Here is a 23644-nt window from a genome sequence, read left to right as displayed (position 1 = left end):
TCACACCTTTACTTTTCCTACTGTTCATGTTTGTTTTATTCATTTAAATCCAGAATGGGGCACTAAACAATTTCGGGGAGCCTGTGCCTCCTTTGTTTATTCAGCCACAAAGCTAGAGCATTTTTTTTTATGTTGCCACGCATACTAAAAGCCACTTGGATGTGCATAAAAGAGCTCACACATTTTACACACTTTATAGCTGCACTGAACTTTAATTTACCAATAGTGTTTTGATGTCTGGCTTTTGGAAAAGCTGTCTGGAGGAACAGCACAGCATCAGGTCGCCCTATCCCTAATTAAATGCAATAAATTATAGTATATAATTTATATAATAGGTTATAATACACAGACATATTTTTTTAAATTCGGATTGTTCTTAACACAATTTTCAGAGATGAAAATATGTTCAGTTTTATAATGGAAATAACAAAAGGAAGTACATGATTATACAACCTAAATCTTATCTGAACAAAAACAACATATGAAAAAATGTAAACACCTTTTTTACCTTGTCGTTGTTTTAAATATATGGAAACATCAGCAAAGTTATTCCAGTATATGATGCACAGAAACAGTGTTTAAACACAGCTTTGTTGTTTATGTTCTCAGTGAAAAAGATTACACCAACGTAAGTATCAGAAGAATCAATCGCAAAGTTGCATAATTGTAATTCATATTTCTCAGTAAATCTAATGACTCTGCAACTGCTCTTAAATAACCCCAATATAATTCCACACAAAAATAATACTTTTAAAATTGAAAATCACAGTAATTTAATACAAAAACAGTATCTCAAGTTTATTCTGCTTTGTGGCCTCGCTGCTGTCTGAGGTTACACAGGTAAATCGTGAAAGCCAGTGCGATGCCTCCCAGAAACACTGTCCGTGCCACAGGGGGGACCAGAGCAAAGTTCACCGCCTGAGATGGTAGAAGAGATGAGAAAAGATAATTAATTCTACATCTGTGTGTGAATACGTATGTGGAGCCAGAAAGTGACTGATGATACTTCACCTGCATTGTTGACCAAAACACCACTCCAGTCTAAAGAGATAAATGTAGAGAACATTACATTTTATAATAGAATAAATAAATAATAATCTAATAAGGGAAACCTTCGACTGTCTGCGTACCTTGTAAGATGTCCAGAATTTCTGTCTCCAGTCTTCAAGAGGGTCATCTTTGTTTTCTAGTAAACTTAAACCTAAAAGGTTGAGGTGGCCGTTAAATGTTTTACTGAAACACATCAGGAACACATGTTGTGTGGAGAAGTACTGTTCAAACCCACTTTATTTTAAAGGTTTTTAAATCATGTAAAATGTGTAAATATGCATCATATCTGAATAATTTCTGTGAAATTTCAGCTGCACATGCAAATTTGTGGAGTTTATCGATAGGAAAACATTCAGTTCAACATGCAGAACACAGAGAACAAACTTTACAATAATAAATGAACAATGACTGAATGTTTATGTGGGTTTAAATGGACCATACCTTTTAAGGACATAACCCCTATGATTATGGTCAAATCAGTGCTGTACTACCAAAGTAATATCCTCAAAGTTAGGGGAGGTTATGAAGACATGACATGAAGAGGAGTTTACATTTACACACACATAAAGTATGTGAATAAAGTAAAAGGAGACATTTTGCAATTCTTTTTGGTTGCCTTGTCAAAATGTGTGGGGATCTTTCCCAATAAGATGTCTGTTGAATTCTTCTAGAGGGCAAACATTTTTTACTCAAGTAAACAGAGATGAGCGTTTTCATGCAGCTGCATTGTCAGCCATATTTATTAGTTTGGAAAAAAATCTAAATTTACAGCGAATTTATGGCAAATTCATCCTACAGCTTTGCGGATGAATTTAGACACCTATCTTTGATTGAAACCATAGTCTATCTTTGTAAAACTGGCCCATATTTCACAGGTCTTTCCAGAAAACTTCCCAGGAAATGAATAGGAAACTACAGACCCATAAAATAAATTGGTACCAGAATGTTTTATCGTCTGTAAGTACATAAGTGGAGATTTGAGGGGGCTGAATATTAAATAAAAAATCTGGGACTGTTGGAAAAAATATGGTTCAAGAAAATAACAGCAGCACCACAGACACCAGCATTTCTCATTTAGACTATAAAACCCAAACACAGCCACACATATCTATAATAAGCAAAACAAATGATTTAAAGGGGCTTTGTAACACACTTACCAATATAAAAGGCACTAATAGTGAGAGGAGCTGCGATCAGCTGATCCACCACAACTTTCCCTGTCACTGCCTTCACTCCGCCTCCCGGCAGCATCCTCTCCAGCCCTCTGAGCCAGTGGTAGTTGAAGTTGGCATGGAAACAGAAGCCGACAGTCGCCACTCGAGCCGTCTGACGCCAGTCGATGCCAGCTGGATCCTCTGATGTGGATCCTGCAGTGTGTTTCCCACCCAGCACACTCTGCTGTATGATGTCAGCAGAGGCAAACAGCACTGTGTATCCCAGGACGTTACTGATGTACGGATGGGCCTTGAACACAGCCCAGGCCCGGTTCATATTGACAAATCTGATCAGAGAAAGGATTAAAGCTGAATTCATTCATAATAAAGCCAGTGGTTATGACTCCTTTATATTATAGCATTCTTTAAGTGAGCAAAGCTTTTAAATAAATGGATGTTTAAGGAAGTTAAGCAAAATTAAAGGTATGGGTAATGGGGACCAAACTCACAGAACATTAGGGTGATCTAAATGTCATAATGAAAATCATAATTGCTGTGTCTTGAACTACTGTACTTTAAGTTATGGCTTTTATCCAAGAAGTAGTTGAACCTACCTTTCAGCACGGCTCTTCTCACCCTCTCACTAAAGCCAAAGAGACACAAGCTCTTTTCTGATTGGTTCTGTTGGACGAGGAGGAGCTGAGACGAATCTACAAGTGAAGGAGGTCTTCTTCCCACCAGGTCAAAGTTCTGCCGCTGTTGGAGAGAATGTGTGATAAGACCTTGTATCAGTCCTGAGAAAATACCACATGTGAGGGAAGTGACCAACAAAGCAATAACCTGCAGCAGACAGCAGAGAGGTTATGAAAAACACATCCTGTCGAGCTATTATACTGAATTCATGTACGTGTAGGCTGATATAATTGGCTGAAGCTCCATTAGCAGTGTAGATGAGCCCATTGCACACATTGTTTTGATGACACAGTGTGATTTATTACACCTCTTATACCTCAAGAGGTACTCCTCTGTCACTCTAGTAATTTTCCCTAATGCCAGTGTCAAACAGTGAATGTCACTTACCACAGATTTTTCTCATTTGGTGAAGTGTTGAAGTTGAGACCACAGCAGGACATTAGCTGTGCAGCTCTCTGCTCAGAGGCACATGTGGTGTCACTATAAATAGATGCCACTCCTGCAGCAATGCTCCCTTGCTTTGAGTAAATCTTTTAATTTTTTTTAGAGTAAAGAAAGAAGACAAGTTGAGTTGTTGCATTAAAGAGATAAAGTTACTTAATAACAGTTGAAATCCCTAGAAATGCTAAATGCATGACATTTGTAGTTTATACATTTTACACACATTTTATAACTTTTTAGCAGGTAAAACATAAAAAAACACTTTCCTGCCTTTAATATAAGTGTACACATGTAAATCCCAGTAAAAAGGAGAAAGTCATAAGTTTAAACATATTTATGAACTAATGGTTTTCATTATGCCAGATTTTAGTGGGTCTGCAGCCTCCTCAGAACCTCTTCGTGCACAAGATCCAAAGCAGACAGTTAACCAACCAACATGTTGGAGACTCAGGTTTTCTGGAGTTGCATCAAATTAAAGCTCTTCTGTGACAGTGTTAATGCAACTATAAAAGACATTATGCCGTTACAAACTCTGCTGTGATGTACCTAAAGGGAATACTGAGGAGGCGAGACAGTAATCTGCCAAAATTTAGCTTGTAGCCACCAAAAAGCTACATGAATTTAGTGTTAATCTGATCCTCCAGGAAAAGCAGAAAAGCTGATCCATCTTTTGAGAGTTAAAGGTCCAGTGCGTAACATTTTACATCTATCAGTAGAAATTGAATATAATATTCAATATGTTGTGTTTTTGTTACCTTAGAAAGAAGGGAGCAGGTCCTCTTCAGTGGAGGTCAGCAAGACAAGAGCAGACAATGTGGAAAAATTGTTTCCAAAATTGAAAACCCAACAAAAACTATATAATTGAAATAAGAAATGAAACTTGTTGTATTTTATTTTCATTCTCTCACTGTCTCTCATCTTTGTGGAAAAGACAGCCTCTATTCACCCACCTGCTGCCATAGATACGTACATTTCTGTATTTGGAAGGTGTGCTATTGAACTGCAAAGGTCAATTAAAGCCACTAGCAACCATCTTAGCTCTTCCCTCTAAGAATGTGATAATTAGGGCCAGAGTTTAAGCTGATCAATTAAGGGCTTGTTAACTGCCTCAACTGGTACGTTTGTGTCTCCCAGTATTTAACAAGCTGCCTTTAGTGCGGCACACAATGGAGAGACGTGTGCCTACACCTCCCCAAGCGGTTGACTTCTCAGATAATTGCCTCTTTCTTTTCAGAGCCTCTCATCGTGTCTCACTTCCTCTCCCACTATCAATTTGTCAAGTTGGGTTCTATTCATACCACTGGAAAAAAGGGGAATTTGTGCATTTGCATTGAGCTCTTATGTCACTTCACTTAATTTGCACACGCAGGCCCACAATACCTACATGAATAATTAAATGACCACACCTCTCTCTCTGAAGCAGCCCGCCTCCGAGTCCTCAGTGCAGTTTATAGAAAGATACAAGAGGACACACAGCAGCCTGAGGACGAATAAGGTAAACATGTTATTTATATTTTTCTATTTAGCTGAACAATGGGAAAATACTCCTTTATTGAAAATGTTAAGTAGAAGAACCTGTGTATTAACTTTACTTAAAGTCTCAAAAGTAAAATTGTAATGCAGAACATAGGTTTTATATGTATATATTTTGAGGGGCACTTTTTATGCCTTTATTTAGATAGTGACATGTTGGACATAGACAGGAAACAAGGGAAAGAGAGAGGGGGTGACATGTAGCAAAGGGCCACAGGTTAGTGCCTTGGATGCACACTCTGCACCCCAGTTATCTGTGTATAATATATTAAATGTGGTGTAATATTGATGTGTAAGCAGCATTTAATGTTGCAGCTGGTTGAGGTGAAGCTGATTTGAACTGTTTTAACTGTTCTGTTGGGTAGATTAACCTGTAGCTATGTTTTATATATGTTAAGCATATATTTTTGTATGTGGTTACTTTATCTGCAGTAACTACAAACTACAGCTGTGAAACAATATTTCCCTCCAACCTGTGAAGTAGGCTATAATGTACACATCTGAGCTCTCTTGTGCTGTTGATTAAAATGCATGATGAATTTTGTCAAGGTCAATAGCTCTAAAATAAATAATCCCTGAACATTTTCCTTAGGCCTGCATGTTGAGTCATTCAAAGGTTACACAGTATTGCTCAGTGTCCCTTTACCTACTCTCTGTAACTCCCACCCTCTCTTTCAGCCATGCGACCGTCTATATCTGTGACTCTTGAGCCCGGGTTGGAGCGAGGGGTCCCGTGGGGTCGTGACCTCTACACCTTTGTAACTTCAGCAGCAGGTCACATGATGAGGACTCTTCAGAAACCCCGGAAGAACCGACCGTCCAAGCGGCAGGTCAACCACCGACGCTTCCTGCACAACATGATTCAGAGGTGTGTTGGAGAGTCAGAAAAGCACTGATGTCAGCTGATATAAAAAATATAGAAACAGTTTGATCTTGGCGGTATGTTAACGCACTGGTTCCCAAACTGGTGGTCAGAACCAAGAAAAATGTGAGGGTCACCTGATGATTAGAGGGATTCTGTGAAACTGGATACTTTTCAGCTCTTCAGGCCTCTATAAATCCTACAAATTAAAAAAACGAATGAACTCTTGGCTACTTATCATGGTAACAAGTAGACTTTGCTTCATTTTAAAGGAATAGTTTGACACTTTCATGCCAATAATTATATTAGAATATCATTACCTCTCACTTATCTGTACAGTGAATACACACGGTTGTCTTAGCTTAGCATAAAGAGTTGAACCTGAAGGAAACAGCTAACCTGGCTCTGTCCAAAGGTAACCTTACTTGGCTTCATTGTCGTCAGCATGAGGCTGCCAGGCACCCAGCTAAGAAATAGTCCTGCATGTAACCTCCCATAAAACCAGGACGTGTCTTTTTTTTTACTTTGGTTTTTGTTTTGAAACAAGATATAACCTGTTCACAGCAGACAGATGTTGTAACCAGAGCCAGCTATTTACCTGTTCCCAGTCTTTGTGCTAACTAAGCTAACTGGCTGCCTGCTGTAGCTTCATATTTACCGTACAGACACAAGTGTGGTATCAAGCTTCTCGTCTGGGCAAGAAAGCAAATAAGTATTTCTTCCTAAACTATTTCTTGGAGTTAAAAAGTTATAAGTGTTGGGAACCACTGTCTTAAGGCATTTTGAAAACTACTCTTATTCAACATTTCATCTTTCTCCTCGTCTGTCTCTCTCAACAGAAAGTTTGCAGATATAGAAGCAGCAAACCACCAGCTAGCATCTGCTCTTTATTTTAAGGAAGAGGGAAAAAACGTATCTTCTCTGCCATCGCAGAAGCCAGAGACACTTGACCAGTCAGGTAGCCCCTCCCAAGGAGGTTATCCACAGGATCCAGATAAATGCAGTGTTCACACAGGTGCAGATGGCATCTCTAAGCCTAGGAGTGACATCCCTGTTGGCTCACGTGAAACCGAAATCAGTGAAAAGAAGCAGCAAAGCTCGGGAAATCTTTGGAAACGGCATATCAAATCACAGCCCACCACCTGCACCGCTAGGAAGAACAACCAGAGCAAAGGGAGACAGAAAAAAGAGAGTAGAAATCACAAACTGGTTGAATTCTCATCTATGAGCTCCCCAAAGGGTATAGACTACTACCACGGGGCAGAGCTCTTTCAGACTGAGTATTACGACGATCAAAGTTCAATAAAGTCAGCCAACAACCTTTTAGAATACCCTCAGACAACTCAACAGGACTCTGGTTTCATCCAGTTCGACCAAAACGTGGACATCTCCCCTTTCCTCTCTCCGCTGTCTCTTGACTCTTGCGACTTCTCGATCCAAATGCTAACAGACATCTCAACCTGCACACAGGCGCAGAGGAACATCGCTGACCTTACAGAGAGTCAGTGGACAGATATTATGGATCTGTTCAGCAATAAAGACTTAGGAGGCTGCATGGATGTAGAGGCCTACTTCGAAAGCGTCTGTGCGTGCCAAGGTGATGCTGGGCAGGACGTCGGTGCAGATGATGCTGGATTTGAAGATCAGTTTAATAGTTTCACAGAAAGGATCTGCAGCAACATATCTGAGGTGGAGGATCTACACTGTGGGGCAGGTGAATACAGATATGAATATGGATACAGTTGTCATGGGGATCAGGAACTGACCGTAAACCACTTCCAAAATGAGGACGCTGCAGAAACACAGTTTAACAATTTAAAGCCATCTCAAGGGACAGACATCATCCAACACCAGCCCCCCACATCGATCAGCTACCACTACGATGCCTCAGAGCTGCAGACGTACCAGCGTCCTCAGGAAGAGAGTCCCTGTATGCTGGTAAATTACCAAAACGTTACACCTTTTGAGGGTGTTGCTCAATCATTCTCTGTCCCACTTCATAATCCTGAGCACCGTCCCATACCAACCCTGCCGCAGGAGGATGACTGGCTGTTCACGGACATATTAAAGGACAGAAAGTCACCTGACTGCTAATTTGTCTTTTTTTATTGAGGGTTTTTCTTTTGCTTATTGAATGTGTGTAAAAAAAAAAAGAAATTGATGACTTTGAACAGTGATTCATGGTTTCTGCTGTAAATGTTGAGGAGCTTTTAGGAGGTTAAACAAAGGTGTGATGCGCTTTTGGATTTTTCCCTTAATTTGAATGTTTGAAGATCTTGATTTGAATGTGATTATAAATCAGAGGTCTTTTCAGGATGAACAAACATTGCTGGTTAAATTGTAAGCAACTTGTTATCTGTAAATACGTGTGAAAGGTGAAAGGAAAAGGAATCAAAAAACTGTAACAACATACTGTATGTTTACAGTATAAAGGTATGCTATACCTTTATCTTACATACCACAAAACTTAGATTCATTTTCTCTGTAAAAAAAAATCTTTCATTATCAGAGCCTTGAAATTGAGTTTAATGTTTTTCTCGGATTCACTTTACAGCCAAATATTTTCTTTAAGCGCCTATTAATTTAATTAATTTATTGATTTAAGACTTTTAGTGCTTACTTAAAGGGAGGTGCACTAGAAACATGCTTATATAATTACACTAACAACATGCAAGGTGAGATCAAGATGAGCTGTATCCTGTATTGTGTTTGTATTATGAGCACTTTTAATGTCTTTTTTTGTCTTGTTGTGTTTTTAGTTTTTATGCGACAAAAATATTTTCCACTTGTGAGGAAAACAGTGTATTTACACTGAAAATATTGTATTTACAATCAACGAAAATGATTTTGCTTGAGATTCAACCACAAATTCAAATGTCTTTTTTCAGTTCAAACATTACATACTCTACCTACATTTTATTTGCTCCCTTTTTTAACAAATGTATGTATGTTAAAGCTTTTAACAGTTACTTGAGCTAAGCCTCAATTATTGATTACAGTATTATTGCCCATGTTTGAAATGTTAATGTTTAAGGTGGTGACAAATATACTAATTACATAATTACAATAAACAACAATAAATGTTGTTATAAGGCTAATAACTCCTGTTTCCTAGTGTCTAAGTAAAAGTGGCAAAATTGGAACACAAAAGTAATCCATTACAAGTAAAAGTACAGTATAAAAGTATTGTGGCAAAATGAACTTAAAGTAACACAAAAGTACTCATAAAGCAATATAAAATGGCCCCTTGTGAGTGTTATTGGACATTATTAGATGATTATTAGTAGCATTTTACAGTTGTAGCTGGTCAACTTTAATTTTAAGTTCTTTTTATACTGTTTGTAGCTGAATCTACAAAAATGCATCATATTTTCTAAACTGATGATAGTTACTATCATCAAGTAACTTGTAGCTAAAGCTGTCAGATACATGCATCACAAAGTACAATATTTTCCTCTGAGATGAATTGGAGTTAAAGTATAAATTTGCAGTAAAATGGGAAAACCAAGTACAGCACAAGTACCTCAAACATGTACTTGAGTAAAGGTACTTTGTTACTTTCCACCTATGATGAGTATGTGTGCGTGGCCCAGCTCGTGATCTCAAAGAAACACACACACACAACAGATCAAAACCAACGACATATATTAAAGTTAACCCCAGTCAGATGTTTTTATAATTACAGCATCATTAACAAAAAAAAGGCTAAAACAATAAAACACATTTATCCAAAATGTTTCAAGTTCCACAGTAGCCATAAACAAACACAGAGAGAAAAATAACACCTTAGAGAAGCACCAGCCTCGTCTCTTTGCTACAGATGAACAGAACTCATCTGTTCTCGTTCCAGCAGTTCAATCCACGTGTCTTCAGATTTTGGTCTATCAAGGCGCGAACAAAGTCGCCACGTTCAGACGTTGATACGACATTCTGAGATTACGACATTTAAGTGAACAGTTCAGAGTGATGTCAGCTCATTTGGCTTAATGCTATGTCGGCCTCTTCGAGATAAGTTACAAACCCGACAAAGCAGACGTAATGTGCCGACAATGTCCGGCTGTGTTTATCTCCACTGGTCATGTGTAAAGTGCAGCGTTTTACACAATATCTTAAAAAAAACAAAGCGTCAAACAAAATCCTTTGCATATTGCTAAAAGAAAAGAATTGTACATACAGGAAATAAAAAATAAAAACCCTTTAATAGGGCGTTGAATATATGTCGTCAGTAGTCAAACTCTTTCTCGACCCAGCTGGTTTGATCTTCACCTCTCTCTAACTGTGAATCATGGTGAAACCTGGCAGGAAAAAAAACTGTCTGCAATTATGGATAAAGATGGAACGTTAGTACTGTACACGGTTTTTGTTCTTGCTCTGTCAGTGCAGATGTTATCTTTGCTGTTTCATTAAAATATACACCTTTTCATCTAAAACTGAAGGAAGAAGAAGGGAGCGGTAATGACAACCCTGATTACCGAAAACTACTGAACTGGTCCTGCGCGTAATCAACGGTAAACACCAACATGATCATTATTCCATTGCCATATAATATATACAGTATATAACCAGAATAAAAAGAAAACATTCAGAGCCATAAACAACATTTCAACCATCTTTTTCTTCCAATTTCAAGTTAAAGTGACATTCTTTCAAATTTAAAGGCTCTACATTTTATAAATAGACTTATTCGCTTTCTTGTCGCGAGTTAAACGAGAAGATCGATACCATTTTTTATTTTCCTGTGAAATAAACATGAAGCTACAGCCAGAAGATCTTTAGCTTAGCTTAGGACAAAGACTGGAAGCGGGGGGAAACAGCTAGCCTGGCTCTCCCTAATAACACAACCCATCTACCAGCAAAACTCACCAGTTGGCATGTTTTATCTTAATCCGTATAAAATAATCAATGTGTGAAAATGTTTTTTTTCTTACAGAAGTTGTGTGTCGAACCAACTGTTTCCAGTCCTTATGCTAAGTTAAGTTAACCAGCTACTGGCTGTAGCTTCGTACAGACAAAGTGGTACCGATTTTCTCATCTAACTCTCAACTCAAAAACTAGACCTCACGTTAACTTCCTGGACAGCCTTAAAGCTATGACAGGCAAACAGGTGCAGAAGAAGGTCAAGTTAACAATAAATAAAACATGCTGAGGAAAATGGAGATGTTTCAACTAAATAAAAACATCTTTAAAAGCAGGTTTGACAAAATAACATTGTCTGTCTCACAGCAGGGTCATCAAGCTACTTGTGTGTGGTTGACACACACACGTCATTTTGAGTTCATAGCTAGGGTAAAAAAAACAAACTACTTTTTGTTCTATTCGCCATTTGCTTCATAAAAACTCATTCCTCTGTGCCTCCATTGTCATTTTTTTAACTAATACTACTAGTATCTGAAAATGGTTTGAGTCACATGCTCAGTTATTCTACAATCTCTGACACAGGAACTGTGAGGAGAGAGATTATTCTACTAACAATAACTCCAGTAGAGTCACTGGATGATAGTAGAATACCTAACCAGCTTTGACACCTGTCATCTACTCTATTCTACTGCTACTCTACGTTTACTACAATTTTAAGTCCCTTTTTCTCATCCATACGCCCACCATTTGGTTAAACACACAAAAAAAGCTTTGTTTGATCAATAATTTACACAATTACTCAGTAAAAATCAAAATTACAATGTACAAGATGCTTGTCTAAATAAAATGTGTTGTGTTTATCAGTCTAAAATGAGAAAGAAAAGATCCATTGTCACTACTTTGGATAAAATAATCAATTAATACAGTTCTCTACGGGTTGTTTCTAGCTGTTAATGTGATAGACACTCAAACTCAAACCACCAGAAAGGTCTTCCATGCAAATTCACACCTCTGAGACCCGATGCTGTGACGCTGACTGAAACTGAAAAGTCTGAATCATCGGTGCCAGCTGGGAGCAGAAATAGTCAGGCTAACATGCTTCCCCCCAACAAGTCGTACAGAAAATAACCAGCGATCAATAACTTAAGTTCACATTGGATATAAATTATACAAATTCGAATTTCTGAAGCAATATGTTAAAACTTTAGTTAAGGTAACTATCTAATGCCTAATACCTACTGCTTTGTCTAACAACGTACTGTTTCTAATCTACAGAGAAAGGATTTATCACTTAATACAACTTTAATGCAGCTGTACCGCACGTAGGCTGCTTTTTATGGTCGGTTGTTTGCGTCTTTACAATTTTAGACAAATTATATGAAAATGAGATAAATATGTTATAGAACTTATTGTAATGTGTCTGATCACCTATTTCCAATATAAGTTAAATTAAATATTGGTTACTAATCGCAATTTCTCTTTTTCGCCCACAATGTCCGCCACTGCTGACATATTGTCTGTCCTCCACTAATTTCTGTTTGCTGGATTATTCAAAGTTTCTCAATCCTGTTTTTATTTTTTTATTCTTTTTATTGACACATGAAAATGTCAGAAATCACATTTGCACTTAACACGCTCTCGTAAAGAAGAATTCTCTGTTCCACGTGTGTGTCTGACGCCTCTTGTTAACTACTTTATGTAACACATAGATTGTCTTTCAGAAGTATTTCCACCCTCCTGGAGCCCTTTGTGAAATCAGATTGTATTTATCTTCATCAAAGGGTTTAAACATGGCTTAGTTTTTAAATACCTCCTAATGTAAAAGACATAACCACCATAATGTTTCCTGCCCTCTAATTACTGTACAGCATCATGAAATCAGTTGATAATAATTCACTTTCCCCTTTGGAACTCTGGGAATTGTAGTCTAGTTTCTCAGAAGTGCATTACAGAGGTGTAATGTAGAAATTTCCAGTCTTTGTTGTGTAGTTTTTTTATGTCACAGTTTGTTACAAAATAAAAATCAATTCTAGCTGACTCTTTGTAAAATCTAATTTTTACACTTCTTCAGATTTTCGGTGAGTTATACCGCCTGATGTTTGCATCCTAAATGACTTTGTTTACTTTGATAAACTACAGTGTTATGTACTGTGTGCCTCTCACTCCTTCACCCCTGAGTAGTCGAGGCTGTGAGAGCAGATATGTGTGTGTGTATGTGTGTGTACATCATGTATGTAACTGAGTCTATGTGTGCGTCACTCTGTGTTGTTGACGCTGTAGGGCGGTGGAGGGTCCATGCTGTGTTCAGAGGAGGGAGTAGGGGTCCCTGGGAGTCCAGATGAAGGCGTTGGCGAGGCGGGGGGCTCCTCCGAGTCAGAGTTCTCCAACGAGAGGTCGTCCACCAGCGCTCTGCGTCCACGCATCGCCAGGGGCAACGGAGCACGCCTGGACGAGAATGAGACAGTTACAGCATGTCCTGTGCAGCGTGAGATTTCTCTGGAAAACTACTGAATTGGCCTGAATATAAGATGATTATATGTAAGTAAGATTAAGATATGAGATGTTTTGAAGATACAAAAAACTTTTTAGACTTTTTAGATTGGTCCTGTTAGTCCCTAAGATAATATTAGTCCAAGAAGAAGAGTCCTTGTCAAACTGAAACATGAAATGTTTCCATTAAAGAAGAACTTTCATTTTCACTGTGATAATGATTGTCTAATGCTGTTATCATGTTTCAGTTTGCTCCTCATAATGAGACTGTGGTTCCGTTTCTGCAGTAAAGACGTCGGCTGCCACTTTTGACTTTTAACTCTTTCTACTTTGTAGGTAAAACACGGCCTCCTTAACACCTTTAGGGCTGTAACTCTAAAAGACACACTAAAAACAGACATGAAGACACTCAGTAACCCTAAAACATTCAGGCTACAAACAACCCATAATTCAACTTTGTAAGAGCCCGTGTTACACCGGTACTTTGTGCATTCAAAAAGAGTATCTGCTGTTGTGAATAGATACATATTCTGCCCTCGAATATAATACAAGCCCTACTTTTTCACACATAATTTCCACAAAAAATATAATGTAACATTGTCTTGTATTCAGCCCGGTGGATCGGCCTTTTAATTACTTAAAACTAGGGCTACTCGATTAATCTGTTGATTATTTTCCAATGAATCAATCAATACATTAAGTCTAAAAAGTGCCTGCAAATTGCTTGTTCTGTCCAACCAACCAGAAGATTCCTCATTAACAAAGATATAAAAATGCAGTAAATTTTCATTCTTGAAAAGCTGGAAACAACAAACATTTGCTTGATAAATTACTTAAATGATGAATCAATTAGTAAATAATTGTTGCCAACGTATTTTCTGCCTACTGACAGATCAATTAAAACAACTATAGCTATTTGTTCTGAGGAGAACCACAGAACAAATGTGGAATAATAGAGTTTAGAAACACTTTAGCAACAAAGATTATGATCAAATCAACTGAATGACATATATTATGTAACTAAAGAATTTCACAAAACTTATGAAAACAATGAGAAACATCCAAGACATGTACTATATGAACTGTACATGTACCCTTCAGCGCTCACACAAATAATAAAAATATGACAGACACAGTGACCTACTTATCTGGTCTCCATTCAGGGACGCTGAGTGTTGGTGTGACGGAGACAGATGGACAGTTTGTCAGTGTTAGATGGACACAAAGGGATGCAACAAAAGAGCAAAGCAAAACAAATCATACCAAGTTAATGGGGGTTAAAAACAAACAAAACGACAATAAATGATGATAACTGAAACACAGAAAATGCCTTCACACACCCACACACAAACAGACAGATGTGGTTACCTGAGCTGGCTGCGGAGAGTGGTGATCTCTCGCGTCATGCTCTGACCGCTGTCTGTGAGCTCCTCCAGCTCCCTCTGCAGCTTCCTCCTCTGGGCATTGGAGCGCGAGTTCTCCTCCTCCACCTCCTCCAGCTGCCTCTTCAGCTGCTTCAGGCGGACCATTGACTTATCCAGCTGGAGGAGGAGGGGAGGGGGGAGGAAGAGGATAGAGGAGGGGAAGAGGAGGAAAAGAAAAGAAGGTATTGCAGAGGTCGGGGTGAGACACGCAAGGTCGGAGGAAAGAGGGGAACAAGGAAAGAAGAGAAGGGGGTGGATATATAAAAAGAGAGATTAGTCTGGGAGCAGGAGAACTGATAGGGATCAGGAGTCAGATTAAACCTGGCAGATTATCACCGATGATGTTTTGGGAGGAGAGTCTGTGTCTCTGCTGTGGTTGAGGGATTTAATTTTCAGAGTGGTATGCGTTCTACCTTCCCAATGAACACACAGATGCCAGTGCGGGATTAGGATTAAGTTGGATTGAGCCGGATGAATCACTCATTTTAGGATGATTTTTCAACACTCTCTTTGTGCCCTGGGGCAACAATTAGAGCAGTGAGCTTAGCTGAGCTGACCCCCATTAAATGATTATTAAATGCTCTGTCTCTGGCTATACTATTCTGTGTATCCTCTTGTGGCTCACTTTAGCTGATTAAGTGGTTCGTTTTCTTACCTGTTCTCTGTACTGGTCTGCGTGTCGTCTCTCGTCTTCTGCCTGCATCATCACCTCCTTCAGTTTCTTCTCTGTCTTCCGCACTAGTTTGTTGGCAATGGCTCGTTCCCTGAGAGATACAAATGTTCATTATAAGCTACCTGTTGCACCAAGCAATTCAATACAACATTAACTTCTAATTGTGTTTAGAGGCATTCTGCTAGTTTTTTGGGGGATAGTTTAATGAACTAAAAATCTGCATTACATATAACACTGTTCAATTTGTAACACAAAAAATAGTTTTTATTTTATTTTACATCCCATATTCCACATTTATGTCTCATTATTGTAAACAGTTGACAGCCTTAAAAGTGGTAAAATTAATTAGTTTCTTATAATAGTTGTTTCAAATTATATTCACAGTGTGGTTTGTGTGGGGCCAAAAGAAACAACAAAAAAATACAAAAATACAAACAGGAAGTTGTTATAGAGTGGCCTTAATTCACCCTCCCCATTATTGTGTTAATTTATTTAAATTACCTAAATAATGTGACATATATTTATTGAGAGTTCAAAATAATAAAATGTACTTTGTTGAGAAAATAACCTATATCTAGTAAACTTGTATGTATAAATTATTGCCTATAATGTTTTATCTGCATGTCTGTTTCTTACTGTCTCTCCTGTTCCAGCTGCTCCTCCATCGACTCTATCTTGGCCTCCAGGGCGGCGACACTGAGCCTGTGTTTGCCCCTAACTGCTCCCTCCATCTCCCCCAGTCTTGTCTTCAGCTCCTTGTTCTGCCTTTCCAGCTGCTCTCGAGCTGCCTCTGCCTTCTGGGCCAGAGTCCTCTCTCCCTGCAGCTGCACAGTCAGAGTCTCCACCTGTACCACAAGCAGAGCAAAAATGTTGATTTATGCTTGCATACATGTCTGTCGTGTGTGTGTGTGTGTGTGTGTGTGTGTGTGTGTATGTGCAGCTACATCTACTGTACCTGTAGTGCAGTCTTCCTTTGTCTCTCTGCTATCAGTTCAGAGTTACTCTGCTCCTCCTCCAGCTCCTCTTCCAGCTGACTGACTCGCGCCTCTAACCTCCTCTTCTCTTCAAACAGTGCCGTCCTGGACAAACATACAATTTTAATAATAGTCCTCACACCAAGAACACACTAACACTGTATATCTGTAGTAAAGTGACACTAACTTTCCAGCACTGCTGTTGACCATCTCATCGGCCATCTCGTCTCTCTCCTGCTGAGCCTGTCTCCTCTGCCTCTCCGACACAGAAAGCTCCTACACAGACAAATGTATGCAGACATTGGGTTAAATAACTTTAAAAAGATCTTAAGAGCATTAAAGCATTAAATACTTCTGCTGGGTTTCAGTTAAATACACTCACCTCTGTGAACTGCAGGACTTCTGCTTCCAGTGTTTGGATCTTCTTTTCGCTGTCTTTCGACTGTGCGATGACCTCATCTCGGGCCAGCTTGGCCTCATCTAGCTCGCGCAGAATTTCCTTCATTTGACCCTGTGAAAAATACAGATGGTTTTTTTTTTAAATGCAGGCCACTGACAAGTAAAGAATCAATGTTTACATGTGGCAAAATGTTAGGTTATATCTTACCTGCAACCTCCGTAGCTGCTTCACAGCCTCCTCTTTTCCACGGGTGGCGTTCTCCACCTGGGCCTCGGCTTCTTGCAGTTCTGCTTCCAGCTGCTTCTTGGACGACACAGACTGTGACCGCTGACTCTTCTCCTCTTCCAGCTGGATCTCCAACTCTCTCACCTAGCAAAGGAAGGAGGGCAACATTTTGAGTGATTTGGAGAGGAGGAAACACCTTCTGTGATTTCTTATTTCCTTCCCCTCTCTACCTGTTTGCTGAGCGCCCTCCTCTTCTCCTCTCCCTTCTCCTCACTGGTGCTGATCTCTCTCTCAAACTGAGCCTTGAGTGCCTGCAGGGTGACCTCCAACCTCAGCCTTGAGTTCTCCGCCTCCGACAGCTCCTCCTCCAGCTCTTGCGTCTGAACTCGCAAGTTCTGAGCTTCTGTTTCTAAGTTCCTGCGGGTCCGCTCCAGCTCGTGGACCTAATGCAAGAGCAGATAAGAGGCAGTGACTCACTGAGGACTGAGACTTAGAAAAAGCAAAGGAGCCCCATGAGGAAGACTCTTACGCTCTTGCCGACATCATCCTGCTGGTTTACAAGTTGTTCCATTTCCAGACGGAGCTGCTTGTTGGCCCTCTCTAGCTCTTCCCTCTGGTCCTGGGCCTCCTACACACAGAAACACAGATAAAGATTAATCACCACAGTCGCAGATACGTAAGCAACATTTTTGTATTGTCTGCTCTCAATTAGTTTACCTGCAGGGCTCGGGAGAGTGCCAGATATCTTGTCTCCTTCTCTCGGCTGTCTGCTTCTGCTCTGTCCCTTTCCTCTGCCAGCCGAGCACTCACAGCCTTCTCCTCTGCCAGACACTGAGGGGGCGAAGGGGACAAAAGGTCAAGGGAAGCCATTTTGGGACTATTTACTCATATTTTTGCAGCCTGTGTGTCATTGCAAAACGATGGTTCGGACCTGGTCGAACTTCTTCTGCCTTTTCTCCAAGGCCGTGCAGTTCTGTCTCTCTCTCTGCAGGGCAAGCGTCATGTCCTCTATCTCCTCCCTCAGTCGCTCCCTCTGCCTCTCCACTCTTTCCTTCTCCTCCTCCTTCTGTCGCTCCCTCTGGATGGCGCTGTCCAGCTCTCTCTGGAGTTTCTTGCGTGTCTCCTCTCCCGCTTCCACCGCAGTGTTCACCTCCTCTGACTGCTTACGGAGCTCTGCCAACTGCAGAAAAATAAATGTAATATGAGAAACCTAGATGTGATATGCACCTGTGTTTTTTTTTTTACTGTGTTTTTGTGATATATGATGAGTAATTTTGATCTTTTACTGCTGTGAAATGGTCTGGTTTAACATAAATTAATTGACTGACATGTATTTCAAAGTGATGAAGCAGCAGCACCGGATCTAAACAAAGCCTGCATGGGTATCTGATTTACCTGCTGGGTATGAGTCTGAATCTGTCGGGTCAACTCTTTGGCTCTCTCCTCCTCCTCCTCGAGTCTTTCCATCAGTCCGTTCTTCTCCTCCTCCAGCGCTCGCACCCTCGAGCCCAGAGCCATCTTTTGACGAGTTTCATCTTGCAGCAATTCCTAAGAGAGAAGAGGGGACAAGAGTGTCAGCCAAAGCCTGGTGACAGTCTGTGCATGTGTGGGTGTTTTTGAGTCAGGAGCCAATTTTCCTCAATTCAAGAGGAGGATTTAAGACATTTAAGATGTTTTTTTTTTTACAAACATCTGTCATTCTCTCAACTATAGGAGAAAGTGCTAGTGTGAAAGTGTTTGTAGCCCAAAAAACCAAAGCCTAACATCACATCTGACCCGTGTATCTGTGTGTGTTTCACTTTGTTACCTTTGCATCATTAAGCTGACTCTCCAGGCTGCTGACCTCTTTCGAGAGCCGGAGGGATTTGGTGTCAGAGGAGGACAAATTGCTGGAGATAGCCTCAATCTCACACTGAAAAAAGACAGAGAGTAAATAAAGGTCAATTCATCTGAATGAATGGAAGAGGATCTCTTCACTGCAGAACCAAAATCTTTTTTTTGGGAGGTTCAAAACATACAAAGCAACTAAACATATGATAACGTAGAAACAGTATTTAGAAGAAAACCCGCTCCCTCTATAGATAAAAACGTCTCATTGTAAGGTAACGATAACACAACAATTCTTGACTATACACTAATGAAAACATACCTGTGAATATTATATTACATTTCTGTCAATAGGTCTTCCCTAAATGTTACCCACTGGACCTTTAAGGTTTAATATTAGTGGGTTTGTATCCATTAGCACCTGCAACTTGTGGACTCGCTCTTCCCTCTCCTCCCTCTCTCTGTCAGCCTGAGCCAGTCGGGCGCTGAGCTCCTGCAGCTGACCCTCGGCCCTCTTGCGGCCTCTCTCGCTCTCCGTGCGGCCCGCTTGGAGGCTCTTGAGCTCTGAGGTCAAATTCTGCCTCTCTTCCTCCAACACGGCCTTGGCCTTCTCCAGGGACTGACGTGCCTGAAAGAGAACATGGAAGATGGCGCGTGATGAGCGATGGCTTTTTGGATGTGTGTGTGCATATGTTTATGAATGTGTGTGTTTCTCTTACTCTCTTGCTGTTGTCTAGCTGTTCCTGGAGGTTGTCTATGGCAGCACTGTGTTTGACTCTGAGCTCTGATAGCTGTGCCTCATGGCGGCGAGTCTCCTCTTCAACACACCGCTGGAGGTCATTTAACTCCGCCTCCCGACGAGACCTGTGTAGATGGAAGAGGAAGGAGGTCAAAGGGTTTTTTATTGTACTCTCTTTTTCAGTCCTGATCCGACAACAGAAACACAAAAAGTGAACTTTTAGAGAATTTATATTTGTATTGTTCACCTTAGCTCCTGCTGGGCAGCTGTGGTGTCCAGAGTGTCCTCCAGCTCAGTTCTTAAAGCCTCCAGCTCCTCGCCCAGGTCTCGCCTCTGTTTCTCCGCCCTTTCCCTCATCCCTCGTTCATTCTCCACTTCTTCCTTCAGCTCAGACACCTGGGACATGGCCTCCCTCAGCGCCCTCTGAGCCTCTGAACGACGTGCTCCTTCTTCCTCCAACCTGCCAACAACAGAGAACAACAGATGAATTAGTGTAGTGTGACAAATCTATGAGAAGCCTTTATTTGTGTCACTGTGTGTGTTATATGTTGTCCTATGTCTCACCGGCCCTGCAGGGTGGTGATTTCTTTCTCCTTCTGAGCCAGACTGCCCCTCAGCTCAGCGGCCAGCATGCCCAGGTCTGAGAGCTGCTCCTGGGCCTCCACCGACTCGTTCTCCATCCTCCTCCTCCACTTCTCCTGCTCCAGGCGACCCTGCTCCTCACGCTTCAGGCGTTCTGCACAGAATTGTAGAATTGAAAGATTACAAACTGCAGTATTTCAACAGCGAAAATAGACAAAAGTTGGATAACAGGGATGCCAGAAGTAACCAGTCAACTACTGATTATTAATCAACACCCAGAAAAAAATTAATTGACAGCAAGTTTGATAATTGATTAATCATTTAAGTTTTTTTAAAGTTAAAAAAATCCCTTGTTCCACCTTCTCAAATGTGAATATTTGGTGCATTCTCCAGTTTTCCATGATAGTAAACTCAACATCATCTGGTTGGACAAAACTAGACATTAGAATATATTAACTTGGGCTTCAGGGAATGATTACAGGTATTTTTCACTATTTCCTGACATTCAGACACTTACCAATCAATTGACAGTTCTCTTATGATGCAATAATACTGCCTCAGGGAAGTTTTTTATGTGTTAATTACTTGACACGCAGAAAAGAATTAAAGCAATTTGATGTAATTGGAAGGGATGGAAAGCTGCTTTGTCTTAAGTAGGGAAATAGTTATATTGTATAAACTTCACATTGGGTCATAAAAACTTGAATAAAATGTCTTTCAAATATATAAAGTACAACTTCTCAATCTCAATACAAATGAAATTTGACCCAGTAAATTTAAAACCATCCCATCCAAATCAGAAGGATTGATCACTGCAGGTTGCCTGTAAAATGACAGTTACCCTCTAGGTCAGCGATGACAGCTTCCTGTTTGTTCTTGAGTTTGTTCAGACTTTTGGTCTTCTCCTCTTCCTCAGTGAGCTGATCGGTCACCTCACTCAGACGCTCCTCCAACTGTTTCTTCTCCTGCTCAGAGAAAAATAAAAATATAGCATTGGATCATGAAACATGTATAAATATAATATATGTGTATACAAGAATGCACAAAAAACAAGTTTTCCATTTGACATAACAGTGTCAGAACAGGACAAAGCAGATACTAAATACTTACTGTATATATGGGGGTTGTTAGAGAATAGTGAAAGAATGTTTTATTATTTTAACATTCACACATGATGATGTGTTAGAAAAAGAAGTTTTAATGTAATGCCCACCTTGCTGAGTCGGTCTCTCTGCTCCACTGCGTTCAGCAGGTCAGTTTCCAGGCTTTTCACTTTGGTCTCCAAGGTAACCTTCTCCAGCAGGAGGCGCTGTCGGGCGCTTTCCTCCTCCTCTAACTGCTCCTCCAGGTCCTGGCAAGGTGAGAAGATTGAAAGGCATTGATGGAAAGAAGAGACAGCTTTAAGTAAACTTTAGTTTTCATGTAACATTAAAGATTTATTTTGTTTTCATGAGAAAGCTAATCTGGCAGAAAAAAAAACTGATCAGTCTGTATTAGTTTCTGTTTACAGAGGTCACTTGTGTATACCTGTATATTCTGCTGCATCCTCTTCTTCTCATTGGTCAGCTGCGTACCTCTCTCCTCCTCTTCTTCCAGTCGACTCTCCAGCTCGCCCAGCACTTCCTCCAGCTCCTGTTTCCGGCTGGCCAACCTGGCCCTCATCTCCTCTGCCTCCGCAAACAGCTCCGCCTCCGCCTGCAGCTGGTCAGCCAGGACTGACTTCTCCTCCAACAACTAGAAACGTGACAAAGAGAGGAGGAGGAGGAGTGATGAGCAAGGCATTGATTCATAGCACAGGGGTGGACAGGCAGCAAAACAAAGTAGAGGTATATTAACCTGAGCATGTTTCCTGTCCAGCTCCACGTAATCCTGCTCCACTCTTGTGAGATTCTCCTTGGCCTTCAGAAGCTGGGTTTCCCTAACTTGGATCTCCTCGTCTTGCCGGGTCACCTGCAGCAGGGGCTTCACCTGGTTGGCACAGAACAAGGGTCAATGTGAACGCCATGCATAAGGCATGCCTGCGTCCCCTATGATTTTATTTCCTGCATCGGGTTGATTGTATTTTTCTTCTCATTTTCCAGGATTTAAAGTCATGTTATTTTTCTATTGCCAAGTTCTAACACCCAAACCAGTTCCTTCTTTCTTATTTTTACTGTCACAACTGAAAGAAACCGAATCAAAGTAAAAGAGAGTAAAATAAACTGAAACTTTTTCGCCATTTCTCTCCACCCTTGCAGATTGTATTAGTGTATATTTCATGTCTATGTTGTGTGCACAGTACCTTGGTGAACAGCCGCCACCACTGCCAGTTCCTGAGTTTGAGGTAAGCAGCACAGTTCCTCTGCATCACCCTCAGAGCGCTCAGCTGCTGCTGCTTCTTCATAAAGGCTCTGAAGCGTAATAAAAATGAATAAATCAAATTAGCTTTACCTCAAAAAAATGACAGCTCAAACTCTTAGTGTTAAGTAAACATTTTTAGAGAAAATTACATTTTCAAGCCTTTTACAGAGTCATTAATCAACAACTTAATGCTTATTAAAGGCTTCACTGCCTTTCTGACATGTGCTCTACTTCACTTTCCTACTAACATTTACACTGCTCAGTGAGGGGGCAGTAATTAAACTGAATGACTGGTATCACAAGGTAGTTTGTTGTCAAGCTAAAAAGCAAATTACTTTGCATTTGTTTTTATGTTGTTTTTCTTTCTTTATATTATTACGTAAAAATGCCTTTGTGTATGAAATGTGCTGTACAAACTTGCCTGAACCTTATTATTACAGATTAATCAAACAATGAATATTACATTTTTAAATTACTAATCTAATTAGTCTCTATTGTAAAAATATAACTTTATTATTTATGTCTTTACAGGCTTCTATAAGCTGCGCCAAATACCTGTCAATGCTGTTGCAATTCCTGAGTCACTGATAGGGGCTGACAAAAGATTAAATATTGATGCTCCTTTAAGAGCGAAATACAAAACTGCATCCTAAACAGCAGCAAGTGAGCACTCCTTACAGAGAAACCCCACCAGTGTCTTGTCCTTTCAGTTTTTTTTAAATTTAGTAAACAGGTGATTGTCAACTGGTTAATTCATATATATCAAATATTATATCATATTTGAATATCAGCATGAGATGTAAAATATCCTACAGTAGCTCACAAACTAATAACCTTGTATCTTGTCCACTGATACTCTTAGGTAAAGCTCTTACTTGCGTGCGAGGTAGCCTCTGGAGGCGCTCTGGAAGCGTATGATGGTGTCTGTGATCTTTAGGTCTCTTTCTTCTTCCAGGTGAGCCAGGACTCCAGCTCTAAAGAAGACTTTACTCTGACCCACCCTGAAAAGGTTGTGATCCAGTTCCAAAGCTCTGATCTGAATGAGGAAACGGTGTCCAGTTAACAGTGGATGAAGATTTCCACCATTTGTTATACAGTTTGTCTATTTTTATTGCTATAGAAAAATGACTCACCATGAGTTCTGATGCCTGTTTGCCATCCATGAAAGTGCGAGGGATAGCATTAGGAGTCAGGATCTCATATCTGGAAGACAAATGGGATTTTGTAAGTGTGTGTGTTTGAGACACAGAAAGGGTCATTAGCAGGTGCCAGAGAGAGTGCTTGATGAAGCATTTAGTGTGTGTGTGTGTGTGTGTTTGTGTGTGTCTGTGTGAGAGAGAGAGTGGAGAGAGAGGAGAGGAGAGAGAGAGAGAGAGATGA

The 23644-nt window shown here is 40.3% G+C and overlaps 2 protein-coding genes across 2 annotated transcripts in view; both read right to left on the bottom strand.

Moving 5' to 3' along the window:
• Nucleotides 1-798: 798 nt before the first annotated feature.
• On the bottom strand, nt 799-3373 carry si:ch211-120k19.1 (uncharacterized protein LOC563199 homolog). The gene is made up of 6 exons (XM_035672968.1): nt 3285-3373; nt 2819-2960; nt 2208-2551; nt 1131-1201; nt 1012-1041; nt 799-918 (listed from the first exon to the last, which is right to left on the bottom strand). The coding sequence occupies exons 3-6, from the start codon at nt 2539-2541 to the stop codon at nt 799-801; spliced, it is 555 nt and encodes a 184-aa protein (XP_035528861.1). The 5' UTR covers nt 2542-2551; nt 2819-2960; nt 3285-3373.
• Nucleotides 3374-9361: 5988 nt separating this feature from the next.
• myh14 (myosin, heavy chain 14, non-muscle) overlaps nt 9362-23644 on the bottom strand; it is a 30890-nt gene continuing 16607 nt past the window's right edge. The window contains 25 exon segments of the mRNA XM_035672969.1: nt 9362-13035; nt 14449-14621; nt 15160-15268; nt 15814-16022; nt 16133-16256; nt 16339-16427; nt 16534-16662; nt 16759-16920; nt 17007-17219; nt 17306-17404; nt 17494-17607; nt 17708-17956; nt 18172-18324; nt 18584-18688; nt 19025-19231; nt 19323-19467; nt 19590-19802; nt 19907-20078; nt 20766-20889; nt 21138-21275; nt 21452-21658; nt 21761-21892; nt 22206-22314; nt 23140-23300; nt 23398-23498. Coding sequence (XP_035528862.1) covers nt 12846-13035; nt 14449-14621; nt 15160-15268; nt 15814-16022; nt 16133-16256; nt 16339-16427; nt 16534-16662; nt 16759-16920; nt 17007-17219; nt 17306-17404; nt 17494-17607; nt 17708-17956; nt 18172-18324; nt 18584-18688; nt 19025-19231; nt 19323-19467; nt 19590-19802; nt 19907-20078; nt 20766-20889; nt 21138-21275; nt 21452-21658; nt 21761-21892; nt 22206-22314; nt 23140-23300; nt 23398-23498 — 3827 coding nt within the window. The 3' untranslated portion in view covers nt 9362-12845.

The sequence above is a fragment of the Morone saxatilis genome, unplaced genomic scaffold (assembly GCF_004916995.1).
Source record: "Morone saxatilis isolate NCDOM2014 unplaced genomic scaffold, NCSU_SB_2.0 Contig24, whole genome shotgun sequence".
NCBI lineage: Eukaryota > Metazoa > Chordata > Actinopteri > Moronidae > Morone > Morone saxatilis.
This window is presented reverse-complemented; position numbering and strand designations above follow the sequence as displayed.

Bases quoted from the DNA above. Each gene is read 5' to 3' on its own strand.
- si:ch211-120k19.1 (XM_035672968.1), bottom strand. From the start codon at position 2,541: ATGAACCGGGCCTGGGCTGTGTTCAAGGCCCATCCGTACATCAGTAAC. The intron at 1,202-2,207 runs GTAAGTGTGTTA...TCAACCTTTTAG, and splicing joins TATTAGTGCCTTTTATATTG to GTTTAAGTTTACTAGAAAAC. The intron at 919-1,011 runs GTGAAGTATCAT...CTACCATCTCAG, and splicing joins TGTTTTGGTCAACAATGCAG to GCGGTGAACTTTGCTCTGGT.